The 16,577-nt window shown below is 42.9% G+C and overlaps 2 protein-coding genes across 10 annotated transcripts in view; one reads left to right on the top strand and one right to left on the bottom strand.

Moving 5' to 3' along the window:
• The first annotated feature begins 899 nt into the window (after window positions 1–899).
• etfbkmt (electron transfer flavoprotein subunit beta lysine methyltransferase) lies at window positions 900–3,646 on the top strand. 2 transcript variants are annotated; one of them, XM_062461018.1, is made up of 3 exons: window positions 900–1,456; window positions 2,167–2,297; window positions 3,223–3,646. In XM_062461018.1, the coding sequence occupies exons 1-3, from the start codon at window positions 1,134–1,136 to the stop codon at window positions 3,564–3,566; spliced, it is 798 nt and encodes a 265-aa protein (XP_062317002.1). In that variant the 5' UTR covers window positions 900–1,133; the 3' UTR covers window positions 3,567–3,646. The 2 variants fall into 2 exon arrangements, with proteins under 2 accessions (XP_062317002.1, XP_062317001.1); XM_062461017.1 differs by having other exon boundaries at window positions 904–1,456; window positions 3,217–3,646.
• Window positions 3,647–3,724: 78 nt separating this feature from the next.
• The window catches only part of amn1 (antagonist of mitotic exit network 1 homolog (S. cerevisiae)), a 32,783-nt gene continuing 19,930 nt past the window's right edge, over window positions 3,725–16,577 (bottom strand). Inside the window, exons 1-8 of one of the 8 annotated variants that reach the window (XR_009930444.1) lie at window positions 12,306–12,524; window positions 11,570–11,702; window positions 11,318–11,447; window positions 8,972–9,189; window positions 8,090–8,146; window positions 4,880–4,991; window positions 4,322–4,451; window positions 3,725–3,967 (exon numbers count right to left, since the gene is read on the bottom strand). Coding sequence is in view for 7 of the 8 variants with exons in the window: in XM_062461019.1 (XP_062317003.1) it covers window positions 4,378–4,451; window positions 4,880–4,991; window positions 8,090–8,146; window positions 8,972–9,189; window positions 11,318–11,447; window positions 11,570–11,702; window positions 12,306–12,331 (750 nt within the window). In the remaining variant the exon portion in view is untranslated. The other 7 variants (XM_062461019.1, XM_062461021.1, XM_062461023.1 and 4 more) reach the window with 7 other exon arrangements.

Below are 16,577 nucleotides of genomic sequence, written 5' to 3'. Positions count from 1 at the left end.
CCTCTTGCACTAAGGGAATGACAACAGAACCCTGTTTCATTCTACACTTCACTCTCAGTATCTTAGTAGTAAGTAGTCAGTATCTTAGACATTCATTCATTCCTTATTTATTATAAGTCCATCTAATGGCAATTACACTATGCATAAGCCACCTTATCTTAGTATCTGATTGCACTATGTTGACCACTTCTGACTGCTCATTCTTATTCTTATATATATTTTATTTTATATTTAAATTGTTTTATTCTTATATTGTTTAGTTCTTAGAAATAGTTAAACTTTTGTACTTTTACTTAATTTAATATTCGTATATGTTTATTGTTTTGCACCTCCCTGCAACAGTAAATTCCGTGTTTGTATAACATACATGGCGAATAAACCGAATTCTGATTCTGAAAGTGTAAATGAGAAGCAAAAATGTAGGATTTTTAATCTATGCCATCTTCATAAATAATAAATATTCATACTTACTTAAAATATACAGAAATATCAGTCGTAAAATGTCACCCAAAAAACGGACCAATCTGCAACCCGACGCGAGCCCACCCTACAATTTACCCTGAAAATGTACCCTTAAAACAACAATACCGATAACAAACCAAAGGCACACAAAAAACAAAGCGAGGATGCTGGTGCACCACAAGAGGGCACTATAGCCTAGCGTGCAGAGCAAAATGGTTGTGGACAGTTTTGACATTGAGCGACTGCTAATAGGTACGTTCGATTTCATGCGTCGCCGGCGTCGCCTGCAGCCGCCTGCAGCCCGGCTGACTAGAAGCAACCAATGGCATTCTCAGCTTACTTTTTTTAACAGCCCAGTATTGAAAATTTGCTATGCTGTTGTCATTTCAAACGGAATGATTATTGGCGAGGGTCTGTAGAGCGTCGGGGACCATACACAAACGTTGCACATTGTGTCCGTTTTCATTTACTGTCGTGTGGAAACTGACTTTTACGACCTCTGATCCGGGGCGTTCAGCGACTAGATCAATAATTGTACTCACTACATAACTAGACTATCTGTTTTTAATGCAAAAAGGGTCTCACCATTACACAGACAGAACACTTTTGTGTATTTTCAATGGATTTAGTTCACTCTTTATTGGACAATTGCGAGCCCGAAAGTGCAGGTTATGTCATGTCAGCTGGCTCGCAGCAACAGCGAAATGATTAAGAAGCTTATTGGAGTTTTGAACCCTAAACACTTTAACCTTGTTGAAAGGACCAGAGCATTCAGCACAACCATATTTTTACAAGGCTGTCAGTCCGAAATTAACGATATAAAAAAGTTCATTGTCGAAAACACAGAGATCGTCAGAGAGAACAATTTGACACCAGAAATCCAATTGAGATTGTTCACCCCAAACTGTTGGTTCTGGCACGCGAGACCAGAGCTTTGGCCTTTCTCGGATCCTTTCTGGGCCATCTACTGGCCAGGCGGACAGGCGCTCACCAGGTACCGTATATAAACCAGTGTTTTTTCTTCCTAATGATCCTGAAATATTGAAGTACAAACCAATTAGTCAACTAGTGTGATGGCATTTTTTGATATAGTTACTAAGAATGTATTTTTAATAGACTGAGGTTGTGTTTAAACAAATGGATGTTGCAGTTGGTCTTAAGGTATTTATGGTGTTGGGTTATGATGCCTGATTGAGAAGCTAGGGGCACGGAGGTTGGGGGATGTTTGAGTTCTGTGGCCTAAAGGGAGATGGGTCAGTTGATCTAGCAGCCCTGACCTTTTGGCCGAGGAGATTGTGTCCTGTGTCCTGTTTGTGTTTCATTAAGGGTATCTTTACTGTCCTCATTTAGAGAAAGAGCCGTGACATCAAAAGACTTTGGTCACTTGACCTGGGGGGTTATATTGTCTTAACTGTCACTGAGCAGTGCTGACCAATCACAGAGTTCAGAAAAACCATTTGATCTAAAGTTTATATAAGGCAGGGTTTTGGGGTTGTTCTGTATCACTCTGGCGAACGACCTGTGGCTAGCACCTCCTTCGTTATGACTGATCACAAAGTACTTTGTTAAATCATGATCTGTATAAGCAAAATAAATTTATTGTAACCGCCATCTCTTGACTATTCAAATCTACACAGTGCCGCTTGAATTTCTACCATTACAACTAGACAAATTGCGAACCCATACTGTGACGTACGTCTCCAGGTATGTTCTAGGAAATCCTCTGGTTTCAAAGGGTAAGAAAGTGTTGGACCTCGGCAGTGGCTGTGGGGCGTCTGCTATTGCTGCCCAGCTCTGTGGAGCTGCTCATGTGGTAGCAAACGATATAGACCCGGGTAAGAAATCCCCACAAGCCTTTACACATCCTCAACCTAATGACCTCTTTACCAACTGCCAATCTCTCAATCATGATCAGAAACAAGGGTGTAGGTTTCGTTATGTCATACCCCCCCCCCCCCCCCTACATCACACACACACTTTTTTGTAATAAAATTATATTTAACAGCGCCATCGTCAGTGTTGTGGAAAATCTGAAGACACTGTGTGGTTAAATATTCAGGATGCCGGATTAATACAAATGATTTATTCGATACCATAAAGTACCTAACAGAGCGCTCTGTGGTCAATCCACTGGATGACACGTAACTCGGCAGAGTGATAAAGATCCTAACACATACCATGCCACAGCATCTGGTCATTCTAAACAACAGTTAATCAATATAAATGTCAGTCACATCATCCTACGCAATGATCTCCTGGACTAGAAAACAGACACGCATCTGGAGCCCACTCCTAAAACAATACAAGCATAGTTGAAACCACACAGCCTCAGAACCTGCTAACCCAAAGCTCCTTCCCCCCAGGTGATAAGAACTCTCATGCTGCAATTCTCTCAAAGTCAGGAAGTCATAAACCTCCAGAAGGTCCAGTCAACTGACCTTTGTGGGGTCATCACCTTCAGAAATAAATAGTACAGATAGCCATCTGTCCTATCATAAACAATCCCCCAACAATTCCTAACACTTTACAACCCCTCAACCTTCTACAAACTCAGCTTAATTATCTCCCCTTCCTGAAAACTAAATGTTTCTTATCAATGAACCACATTTAAAACACATTAATTTGACATGAATCCTAAAATTCTATCACATCAGTTATTTAAAAAAAATGTCCCACCCACATTTGAAAACAAACCTACGCCTCTGATCAGAGAGCATATTGGAATCATAACCCTAACTCTTGATCTTGGTGTAGTTGCAGCCGTGGCGACCCAGATCAACTGTGAGCTGAACGGGCTGGATCCCCTCCTCTGTGTCACAGACAACCTGATTGGTTCAGACTCCGGGGGATATGACCTCATCCTCCTGGGAGACATGTTCTATGAGGAAGCCCTGGCTGTCAGCCTCCGGCACTGGTTGGACCGCTGCATCCAAACCCAGGGGACCGAGGTTCTGATAGGAGACCCAGGAAGGGCCCAGTTTGAGGACCAGCGAGGCAGGAGACGGCTGCAGTGCCTGGCGCAGTACGAGCTGCCCCTTGCTGTTCAGCAGGAGAACTATGGACTCACCTGCTCCTCTGTGTGGCAGTATCAACCTCGGCTCTGACCAGTAGATATCTAGGATTCTCTTCTATTTGTTCACTAACAACACAACTATGTACTGTCTCACTGTCGATAGTCCTCTTCAAAGGTGTATAACTCAGACTGTTCTGTGAGTGATTCCTTTAAGTGCCATGACACCAGTTTGGAAAAAATACACAAAGAGCCCCTCAAGATGTTTATAAGATCAACAATGCAAACAGTACAGAGTAGATCTGTGTCATTAAACTTGTAAACCAATCAAGTGTTTGGTGGAAATTTGCCTTTAAGAAAGGCTCACAATTCAGCGTTGTCTATGAACCTACAAGCTGACACATACAAACGCAAGCAAAAGTGCTTCTACCCCATGTGCAAAGATCCTTCATCTTGGTTCTCCTTCACTCTGGTCTGATGGATGAGGGGGTCCCCCTCTAGTCCAGATGAAAGGAACACAAACATGGACTCCTTATTTCTGTCATAAATTCAAATAGAAACCCCCATTGAACCATGGTTGCCTCCCTTCAGCTCATTCCAGAGTCAAGGACTGATACACGATAACTCACTGGGTTTGGACAATAGAGCATTCATTCATTGGGTTTTTCCAGTACACAATTATTTTTGGGACTTTCTAAGATGGGTTTTTAAAGAATACAAAAGTCCATTGTATCATATCCTCTGACATTCACCAACTACTAAACCTGTGTTTCTGCTCACTGGGACCCACTTTGTCAATCACAGAAGTCACGGTGGATCATAGAACAGTATGACAAGACTGTCCGTCACCCAGTCACCTTTCAGACGTTTTGAGAGAGAGCCTCAAGTTTCCTCCCCTCACGTCCTCAGTAAACAGTCCAGGACACTTGTTGTATCTTGTCAGGGCCGGTGAGGTTGTGGAGGGCGTCTCTGGAACGATCTTAGAAGCAGAAAGAAGCAGAAAAATATTGGTCTGGTTGAGGTGGACAATAAATACATCATCACCATTTCTAGGTTTGGATTTCAGAACTCATAGGTGGGTTTCCATCACACAGGGAGTCATCACTCTGGCTGTGGAGGAAATTACATTAAAACCCCTCCTTCCCAGCCCTTCTCACGTGTCCTCTGGACACTGGTCTATAGAGACACTCAACATTCTACATTAACCTGCATGTTCCAATTTATTCCTTTAGCAGATGCTTTCATTTAAAGTGACATATGTACAATGTATTTAGAAAGTACAGCAGAAGACCAAGGATCAGAAGTGCAGAGTTCTTACAACAGCAGAGTATAACCAGAAGTCCACGTACTATCCCCTTCAGCGTGTAACTACAGAACTCCAGGAGGCGACAGACTGTGGAAGTGCACCTGTGATGTGAGGACATCCATGGAAGTTGAAGATGCGGATGTTGGGGCAGTGTGTGAGGACAGCCGTCACGGCCCGGTCAGTCAGGTTACTACACCGAGCCAGCTGCAGTTCCTGCAACCACAACAGAACATCTCAATTCATAATCGTAAAGACACAGGCACAGTACTGCAGAGGCACAGTACTGCAGTCACAGTACTGCAGGCACAGTACTGCAGAGTCACTGCTGATCAGGATAGACCCACCAATACACCTTTCAACCTTACAGCCCGACTTCCAAATTAATCATTCCCCCCCCCCCCCCCCCACACACCTTTCTATACATATTGACAAAGCTAAAACATTAACTTATTGACATTCCTTTGATCAAGCTTGATATTGTTAGTTCTAAGGTTTTCTGACAGACGTGCCCAGGAGTGCAGAGGCATGATCCAGTTTAATACAAGCTTGCAGGCAAGAAAAAACTGTGGCAACAAACTGTTGCCAAGATAGAGGTACCACATCCTCTTCTCAAAACACATCCAGCAGGCTTGCGTGTTGAAAATTTCAAGGTTCATTTTCTCAGACCGCATAGCACAGTTCTAAGTATTGGGTTGCGTTCGAATATCTGGGCTTTCGGCCAAATCTAACTTCTGTAACCACAGCTGAAGGTCTTTAGTCTTGACATTTTAAATCCGGTTCCTGCTGTGTGGTTTAAAGCTTGAGCACCTCTGCTAAGATACTTCCTCCTCCATCTGGGCAGGAAAGCGTCTAAATCATGTCACGTCAGGCCCTGTCATGATCTTGATCTCGCACACACATACTCACAAACTGACAACTCTCCCTGGCCCCCCTTTCTCCGCTTTGGCAAGACCCCTGTTCCCATATTCCTTGCCAGAGACTAGTTCAGGACATGTTTCTGCTGTGCAGATAACACAGTCCAAACCTAGGCCTTTCTTCCTCACCATTGAGTCGTCCACATGCCTGCCTACCTGCCCTATAATCAATAAACCACAACACTTGTAACAACCAATACAAATTTAACTTGTCAACCAATAAAGTGTTTAGTGGAAATTTGCCTTTAAGACAAGCTCACAATTCAGTGTTGTGTATTAACCTACAAGCTGACACATACAAATGCTAGCAAAAGTGCTTCTACTCCATGTGCACCCTTCATGTTTGTTCTCCTTCAACTTTAACCCTTGTGTTATCTTTGGGTCATTCTGACCCATCAGTCATTGTGACCCACCGTCGTATTGCGACAACTTTACTGCATACAAAAACAAAGTGAAGCATTTTCTTTTAACCGTCGGGCTGTCTCAGACCCTCCACATTGCGAAGGTTAAAATAAAATTATTTTTATTTGTTTTTTGTTTGGTAAAATTGGGTAAACACAACGATGGTTCGTTATGAACCTTTGGGTCATGTGACCCGAAGGCAGCACAAGGGTTAAATCAAATAAAGGGTATAATCAGTCACTTTAACTACAAACAACATTCACCACAAACACTCTTTTACTAACAAAAAACGTATATATAACATAACTAGAGAGGGTACAATTTCTGGGGAAATTGTAGGGTGTGCTTGCTTGCGTCGGTTGCACAGGGGTCCGTTTTTGAATGACATTTTTACAACTGATTTCTGTATATTTTATATGAAAATGCATAGTTATTATTTATAAAGATTAAATAGATTTTTAAAAAAAACAGACAAAAATGCTGCTCATTTACAACTGAAAATACGAGTGAAGTGTAGAATGAAATAGATGTCTTCTCATTTCCCCTGCAAGAGGCAGCCTCATCGTTGAATCAAAACGAATACATTTGGCAGACCGGTGTAAAAATGTACCTAATCTCTATGACTTAAACGTCATTTTAAGTTTTTCCCTTCTCATGATATTTTCAGGCATTTAGCCTACTCATTGCATTCATTCATTAATAAAGAACCCCCTTTGAAGATTATTCTACGACGTTAGCCGGCAGTAGAAGATGGAATCGCGATTCAAACAGTACCATCTGCTAACTGAAAATATGCCCCCCAAAACGTAAATAAGCTTGACATTTATTTAGTGGAAAATCACTCATTCATAAAAAGCTCACTGGTAGCGATCATTGTCAGTAACAACGCAAAATGCGATATAGCCCTGTGTGGAGAAGCTGCCCCGGTAAATTGTACTACTACGGTACAGTACTAGACTACTGCTGTGTTCGTCTTGGTAGCGATTGCGTTGGTTGAATTGGATTTAACGTTCCGTTGTACGGTTTAATCTGAAATTAATTATTTTCATGAACAGATTGACAACGTTTAGGCTGTGGCAATGAAGTTCAGGTTAGTAGTTAGATAGACTTTTGATTTAAGTAAGGGGAGTGCCGAACATGTTCTGTCGCCGTTTGACTTCCTACAGCTGTGTAGATATTTTTGTAGTGTCTCGCGTAGGCTACAGCGTTGCAGTGATACACTGGATTGAAACCACAGGTAATGATAATTTCACCCACAAATCGTTTACTTGTAATCTAATGTCATAATAAATCCTACAACGAAAATGTATATGTGAGGAATTTTTATTTTAACGATTGAAAACAGATACATCATAGACCACTGTAGTATGTGTTGCCCGGGCAACACAGGCTAACGTCATGATGCTAATACTTCAGTGAAATAGTAGACTACTGTTTCCGAAAGTAGATGTACTTCCTTAATAATATCAGCTTATATTGTACATTACACATCACAATTGTGTGTCATATCACAAAGTAAAATGAGTAAATAGTTATCACCCTGGCCTCTTTGCTTGTGGCGTTTCTGCAGCTGCCTTGCAGTAAAGCTATAGTTAGCCTAGCTATCCCCCAAGTTAACAGATGCGAAACGAATGTTCTGCCAAAGGTAGTCACGCGTGTTTTCGTGACGTTAGTGACGTAGTGACGTTAGTAACGTTAGTGACTGTGGCTAGCAAATTAGCCACCGTTAGCTTCACTTTTCGCCACAAAAACTTAACTTCAGCCTAAACCATGCAAAGGAACGTAAATTCCAATAGAAGCAACTCAATCGCTACCAAGACGAAACTTTTGACACCTACTTTGTCTATGTAGGCCAAATATTGACTGAGTTTTAGGGGGGCAAAAAGAATAATAATAATAATATATATGTGAGAGAACAAAGGTTGTGCTCTCGCCGAAGGCTTGAGCACACCCAATAAAAGATTTGTTGTAAATGACAGTACATAAGTTTCTTACTTTAAGGTTGTTGGAGCAGAGTCCTGTAGCAAGCCCAGTGACACCCACATCCGTGACCTGAATCAAAAGACCATCAGTTCATTTAGTCAGCTGTATTATCTGTGTACATGTGTGGACAAGAGAACACGAGTGCAGACAGAAGTGCTTTCACAGGCAACTTAATGGGTAACAAATTCCATAAAGTGATGCAATCGAATCAACTACTTTTTTTTATTACAGTTCACTGTGGTAGTTACCTGTGTTCCAGACAGGTACATTTAGTCATTTAGCAGACACTCTTATCCAGAGCGACTTACAGTAAGTACAGGGACATTCCCCCGAGGCAAGTAGGGTGAAGTGCCTTGCCCAAGGACACAACGTCAGTTTGCATGACCGGGAATCGAACTGGCAACCTTCGGATTACTAGTCCGATTCCCTCACCGCTCAGCCACCTGACTCCCAGGTACAGGCTGAGGTAGTTGCCTGTGTTCCAGACAGGTACAGGCTGAGGTAGTTGCCTGTGTTCCAGACAGGTACAGGCTGAGGTAGTTACCTGTGTTCCAGACAGCTACAGGCTGAGGTAGTTACCTGTGTTCCAGACAGGTACAGGCTGAGGTAGTTGCCTGTGTTCCAGACAGGTACAGGCTGAGGTAGTTGCCTGTGTTCCAGACAGGTACAGGCTGAGGTAGTTACCTGTGTTCCAGACAGGTACAGGCTGAGGTAGTTGCCTGTGTTCCAGACAGGTACAGGCTGAGGTAGTTGCCTGTGTTCCAGACAGGTACAGGCTGAGGTAGTTGCCTGTGTTCCAGACAGGTACAGGCTGAGGTAGTTACCTGTGTTCCAGACAGGTACAGGCTGAGGTAGTTACCTGTGTTCCAGACAGGTACAGGCTGAGGTAGTTACCTGTGTTCCAGACAGGTACAGGCTGTGCAGCAGCCCGCAGCTCCCGGCCAGCGCCAGCAGCGAGGCATCTCCCACGGTGGGGCAGTCCCCCAGGGAGAGCACCTGCAGGGCGGGGCAGCAGCGAGCCAGGGCCAGGACACCCCGGTCTGCCACCCCAGCACACTCCGTCAGGTCCACAACCTGCAGGCGGGGGCAGGAGGAGGCCAGGGCCCCCACCCCTACACAGGGTCAGAGCAGGTCGTCACGTGTTGCTCGCTATGCCAGCCATGCTCAGTCCTGGTACTCAGGACCCACTGCCCTGCATGTCCACCTCCCTCAGCCCTGGTCCTCAGGACCCACTGCCCTGCATGTCCACCTCCCTCAGCCCTGGTCCTCAGGACCCACTGCCCTGCATGTTCACCTCCCTCAGCCCTGGTCCTCAGGACCCACTGCCCTGCATGTCCACCTCCCTCAGCCCTGGTCCTCAGGACCCACTGCCCTGCATGTTCACCTCCCTCAGCGGGTCGTTGTCAAACTCTGCTGAAGTTTGATCACGACTTTGTTTGTTTGAATCAGGCGTGCCTGTTGTGGAAGATTACTACATTGTGCCTGATTATTTTGTCTTCACATACATTTCTGAACTGCATATGAACTTTGTCTGTTTTAATGGAGTCAGCATGTCTAGGTAATTCCTGCCAGGTTTGGAGACTGAGGAAGAATGAGGACTGTTTTTCCAAACATATGTCTGTTCCTCTGTTCGTCTTGAGGTTTAAGACGGATTGTCAAGAATTCCTCTGTAGTGGAATTTATGCAGTAAATGTATGAGAAAATAATCAGGATGCTGTGTCAAACCAAATATTTATTAACACAGAAAGAACTTTAACAAAGATCTTTGTGCTCCGTCTGTCATGAGGCAGCACACTTATCGACGTGCCTCAGGATAGTGTTGTGGTTTACTGATTATTGGGCAGAGTGGCAGGCACATGTGTGGTACTCAGGGGTGAGAGAAAGGCCTAAGTCTGACCTGTATTGTCTGCACAGCAGAGAACATGTCCTGAACTAGTCTCCATAAAGGAATGTTGTGGCAGGGGTTGGAGAGTTCAACAGCAAATAGGAAGCCAGAATAAAGAGAAAGGGCTCGAAGCAGACAGGGGGGCCAGGGGGAGTTGGCAGTTTCTGAGACCATTATGTGTGTGTGTATCTCAAATAGGCTGTTATGGGTTCAGAGATGGTAAACATGGCTCTCTAGGACAGTGAGGAAGGGAGGTGCCAAGGGCTAGCAGCTGGGAAAACTCATGATTGAAAGCCTTGTGGTTTGGTTGCCTCTGATTCCAGGATCTAGGTCCTTAAGAGTGGCAGGTCAAGCTGACCTAGCCAGGGAAGTGAGGATATCGAGGTCTCATTAAGGGTGATGCATATTGGTGTGGTGAAGGGGTGAACTAGGGTTTGAGGAGAAAAGGGAACATAGAGAGGGGGTTTTGAGTGGACATTAGAGATAGTGAGTGGGCACGCATGTTGGCTTTATCGAAGATAGTTTGGCCTTGGCCAAACGTGGGAAGAAACATCAGGAACCTTCTAGAACATTGTTTAATCATCATGCAGGGTGGGAGATATTCCTCATATCAGCCTATATAATAAGATGTTTGTGTGTCTGATTGCTTTTTGTGTCTTACGTGTACTGCTGCTGCATTGCTGAAATAAACCATCAAGCCGCTTTGACTTTGAAAGATATTCTTTCTCCAAGACTCCTTGACCTAAATCCTTCTGAACAAACTCCTACAATAGAGTGATGCCTCAGGATAGAGAGATGCTGGTCACAAAACATACAGTCTTATATAGGCGGTGTATTCTATACATCTGGTCATTCTAAGCAATAACCCATCAGTAAGAACGTCAGTCACATCCTTCCCCATAGTGATCTCAGTGAACAGATATGCAGATGCCTTATGGCCCTTTTTATCATTAGCTCACTCCTAATACAATCTTTCAGTACAATCAGAGTTGAACCATCATTAACCATCAGACCAATGGCCCCAAACAGTCTCTGGTTTTCCCTTGAATCACCATTTAGCAGATCATCACATCATAAACTCCATAAAATGTCTATCTATATCTTAAATATTTAACTTCCCTTGTAGGGTCGCCACTCTGAGTAATACTATCTATACTGTTAGCCATCTGTCCAACCACAACAACTGTTCCATTGATCAACTCTTATAACCCTTAACTCAGCTTTATTGTCCAACTGTCCAATTGTATAGGATGTCTATAAACAAATGGACACAGAAGCTTTACAGATCAAACCACACTTAAACATATAATTTTACACTCCCTTTGTTTAGTGAGAAAAAGCAGAGCTGGACCCACCTTCTGAGGAGATAGAGAGGCAGCCTCGCAAGAGAATTGTCCGGAGCTCAGGGCAGTGAATCTGTCTCAGGGCAGAGTCCGATACCGGGCAGTTCTGCAAGTCCAAATTGTGTATCCCAGCATGCAGAAGCTGAAGCCACAGGGAGAACAGGAGCATCTCTGTTCTTGTGTCTACATCATAATTTAAAAACTGACAGGGTTTTATAAGATTTCAGAGAACGAGATGTAAGCTATCAGAAATTAACCCGATACCTGACTGATGTTGAGGTCGGTGACTGTGCCATGAGATGTCATGATCCGCACCAGTCTGTCCTTGATGTGCACGGGTAAGGCGATGATGTCTTTGTGGAAGTGGTCTGCATAGGTTGCCACAAGACTTGCACATCTGCAAATAAGATCAAATGAAAATATGCATTGCTATTGTGGTGTTTTACATATTCTCCGGATCTAAGAATTAGTCAAGCCAAAAGCCAATTGTAAGGATGATTCTTTGTATTGAGGAAGAAATGCTAGAGCTATATACGAGGAAGAACGTCTTAGATGCTGTTGGGAAAATCTTTTCTCAAGGAGTGCACACAGTCGATGGAGTCAAGAGAGTTCGATAGTTTATTCTTGCAGCAAGGAGACAAGTCTATCTCTAACCGAGTTGTCCAGGTAAAAGGAATAGTTCTATAAATTAGTATAGACAAAAGCCAATTGTAAGGATGATTCTTTTTATTGAGGAAGAAATGCTAAAGCTATATCGGAGGAAGAACTTAGATGCTCCCTCAAATGGTTAATACATACATTTATTAGTGTCGAGCTGGGATCATTATAGAATCAGGCTACATTCAGTTTAGTAGAATGACCAGGTATGCATCTTGCGTTACAGTAGCCTTACACTAGGTCGTAAACAAACAGACATCTGGTTTATGGTCTCCTCCTGCCGTTGCTAACCAGCTAAGCATAGAGGCGTTTGGTTCAGAAGTCCTACTGGTACAGTACTCACATATTCGAAAGCGAGTCCACTGCCATGATATAAATTCTGAGATAACCTGTGATTGATTATTGAAGGATTGTATAACGTTACCTTATTTTTTACGTGTTTTAAGTGATAACGCCTTACTGTAGTAGCTACAAGACTGGGATTGAAATGTGAAAACAAACCGAAGGGCAATCAGGGAATCTTAGCTGCGTGTCAGATGCGCATAATTCTGGTAGGAGCGCGTTCAGTCCTGCCAAAACGTGGGAACTCGTTTACTTAACCCTTGTGTTATCTTCGGGTCGTTCTGACCCATCAGTCATTGTGACCCACCGTCGTATTGCGACAACTTTACCGCATACAAAAACAAAGTGAAGCATTTTCTTTTAACCGTTGGGCTGTCTCAGACCCCCCACATTGCGAAGGTTAAAAGAAAATTATTTGTTTTTGTATTGGGTAAAATTGGGTAAACACAACGATGGTTCGTTATGAACATTTGGGTCATGTGACCCGAAGGCAGCACGAGGGTTAAACGGAAACGATGGTGGGATTGAACCAGAGCCCGTTTACGGAGTATGGAGGATTATCGGGTCCAAAACTAAATACATAAATAATAAAATAATTGAATGGCTAAAGATTTGAGTAAATACATAATTATATAATAAAATTACTCAAATGAGACACTAACTATATAAATGGTACCTGTGTGTATATATATGTGTATGTTTTTATTTGTTCATATTTATTTATACCTTCATTTATAAATCTGTCGTCAGGGGGCGGGTTAAAGCCTCTGATTGGTTGGTATCTATAGTATCGATACCAACGTTGGTATCAGTATTGATTGACATGGCGTAATGAGATCGATACTTAAGTTTCAATTAATATCTTCTCTACATTCAGTACACAACTCCCTTTACATTAAAGTGGTTGTGCAAACACCGCTCCTCTCACTTCGCTCAAGCTCTCTTTGCCTCTCCCCCACCTCCCCTGCTATGCTGTGTATTCATCTCCCCCACCTCCCCTGCTATGCTGTGTATTCATCTCCCCCACCTCCCCTGCTATGCTGTGTATTCATCTCCCCCACCTCCCCTGCTATGCTGTGTATTCATCTCCCCATTGCATTTCCATTTTGACACCCAGCTCGTTCTGGTTATTTTATTCTATTCAATCTGATATCCAACCACTTATTTAGGTATTTTCTTTCTTTTTCAAAACTTTCCTTGTCGGATGTTAATATTGTGGTGGCGAAACTGTCTGATATTCCTTAAATAAACTCCAAAACCACGAGTTGACACAATAGCTGATGACGTGTAGTTAACAAGGGAACATTGGCCTGACAACAGGATCTAAACTTTAGACTTTAGACCCACACCCTGTTAACCACATGATATGCAGCAATATAGACTTTAGACCCACACCCTGTTAACCATATGATACGCAGCAATATAGACTTTAGACCCACACCCTGTTAACCATATGATACGCAGCAATATTAGACCCACACCCTGTTAACCATATGATACGCAGCAATATTAGACCCACACCCTGTTAACCATATGATACGCAGCAATATTAGACCCACACCCTGTTAACCATATGATACGCAGCAATATTAGACCCACACCCTGTTAACCATATGATACGCAGCAATATTAGACCCACACCCTGTCAACCATATGATACGCAGCAATATATACTTTAGACCCACACCCTGTTAACCATATATTTGATACGCAGCAATATTAGACCCACACCCTGTTAACCATATATTTGATATGCAGTAATAAAACAGCGGCACATGTTTCCCCCGTTTTTAAAAACGAATTGAAACTACTTCAATACAATATTGTAACGAGCTGAGTTAATGTGTTCCTGTTATTGTCAATCGGTTGTGTTATGCATATCAGCAAATTGATGTGGTTCTGTGTTAAGACCTATTGCGGGGGGAGGGGGGGGTTGTCTCGCGAGAGACAATCGAGACAACCGGGAAGTTTTGGGGGAGTTTTGGGGAGCGGGGTTCTGTTGGTGGCGTGTGAGCGAACTAGGAGAAGCACGGCGTGGTCACGGCCAACAGTGATCAAGTATGGAAGCAAATCGTTACCAAAATTCTAATGCAAATGCATTTCCAGAAATGCATTTGCATTTTAAGAATGTGGCTGCATTATTTGACTCATAAATGAAATTAGTAATCAATCATCCTATTTGCATTTTAATTTTCTTCTTCAAGAGTGCTCAATATTTCACTTAATTAAAATGAAAAAGAAATAGACATTTGAGATTTAATTTTCAAAACATGCCCCAGCAAATAGACACCAAAATTCAATTTGAAATGTAAAATTTGAAAATTCAAATGCATTTCCAGAAATGCATTTTCATTTTAAGAATGTGGCTGCAAAATCGTGACCACAATTCAAATTCAAATGCATTTCCAGAAATGCATTTTCATTTTCAAGAACGTGGCTGCAAAATCGTGACCACAATTCAAATTCAAATGCATTTCCAGAAATGCATTTTCATTTTAAGAACGTGGCTGCAAAATCGTGACCACAATTCAAATTCAAATGCATTTCCAGAAATGCATTTTCATTTTAAGAACGTGGCTGTAAAATCGTGACCACAATTCAAATTCAAATGCATTTGCAGAAATGCGAAATGAACGAAAAAGCATTCTGAGCGGCGCAGCAGAGTGACGTCAGTAGCCGCTCTTCTTCAGCTCCCTGCTGACCGAGCTACCCATCTTGTTCGGTAGGGAGCGGTGTGCACATCTGCATTGCATTACATTGCAAATGTGCCGGGAAATTGATTGAATTGCCGGGTCTTTAGAGCAGCGTTCCCCAACCAGTGCCCACCGGTCCGCGGACCGGTACCGGTCCGTGGGTCATTTCGTACCGGGCCGCACAAAAAAGAATTAATAACATTATTTCCTTTTAATTGATTATCAGAGTCTTAATGACGTTTTATTCTGAAAAATGACCTGATTCTCTCCTTCTCCGCGGGCCTTTTCCCCTGAGCAAAAAAGCTCTGCAAAGACGTGTGTTTACTCATTTTTTAGCAAGTTTGTGGGCTTTATTGAACGGTATCATGCGCGTCTCCTCCTCTTGACACATGACAAGTGATAGTTACCACTCAATGAAGCCTGTTTGAGACAACAACTCTATCGGTGTTTTGGATGAAGGCTATCCTGAGATCGCCACTAAAGCACTGAAAACCCTGCTTCCATTTCCAACATCAAGCGGGATTTTCTGCCATGACAGCAATCAAACAAAATTATTGAATAGGCCTGAACTGGATATAAGGAACGCACTTCGGGTGTCACTGTCGTAGCTTATAGTCACACACAACAGTGGGACTGACACATCGAAAGCTAGATAGTAACAATATAACGATGGAAAACCAGGCTAAGAAACTTAAAGATGGGTCAATTGAAAAAACGGCTGTTTATTTTACATAAAACTCCAAAAACTATTTTTCGCTCAAATCAGCTAAACTATTTTTCTCGCGCGCTCTGCGCGCTCGCATTAGGTGTGGAAGTCACTAACTAGGATCAAACCCAGAATGTACATGCATTAGCAGCGCAGCTGTCCAGGGCCTATCTTTCCTCCCAGTCCGTTCTGCCGGTCCGTGAAAATATGTCTTACATGAAAGCGGTCCGTGGCGCAAAAAAGGTTGGGGACCGCTGCTTTAGAGGACGCATCACAGACCATGGCGCTCCCTCAAATTGTGCAAACACTGTTAGAATTAGCTGAACAGGTAGAATCTAATAATATATCTGAGTCTGATGCCCGTGACCGAGTAGAACAAGTCATAGAGAGCTTGGCTGCATACTCTGCCGTCACAGATTTACACATTAATAGTAGCTCTGCCACTGTTTTAGTCATTGTTTGACATCAAGTTGCTCAGTCTGTGATGCGTCCTCTAAAGACCCGGCAATTCAATCAATTTCCCGGCACATTTGCAATGTAATTGCAATGCAGATGTGCACACCGCTCCCTACCGAACAAGATGGGTAGCTCGGTCAGCAGGGAGTTGAAGAAGAGCGGCTACTGACGTCACTCTGCTGCGCCGCTCAGAATGCTTTTTCGTTCATTTTGCATTTCTGCAAATGCATTTGAATTTGAATTGTGGTCACGATTTTACAGCCACGTTCTTAAAATGAAAATGCATTTCTGGAAATGCATTTGAATTTGAATTGTGGTCACGATTTTGCAGCCACGTTCTTAAAATGAAAATGCATTTCTGGAAATGCATTTGAATTTGAATTGTGGTCACGATTTTGCAGCCACGTTCTTGAAAATG

Source organism: Osmerus eperlanus, chromosome 5 (assembly GCF_963692335.1).
Source record: "Osmerus eperlanus chromosome 5, fOsmEpe2.1, whole genome shotgun sequence".
Lineage (NCBI taxonomy): Eukaryota > Metazoa > Chordata > Actinopteri > Osmeriformes > Osmeridae > Osmerus > Osmerus eperlanus.
Note: the sequence above shows the minus strand (reverse complement) of the source record. Positions and strands in the feature narration are given on the sequence as shown.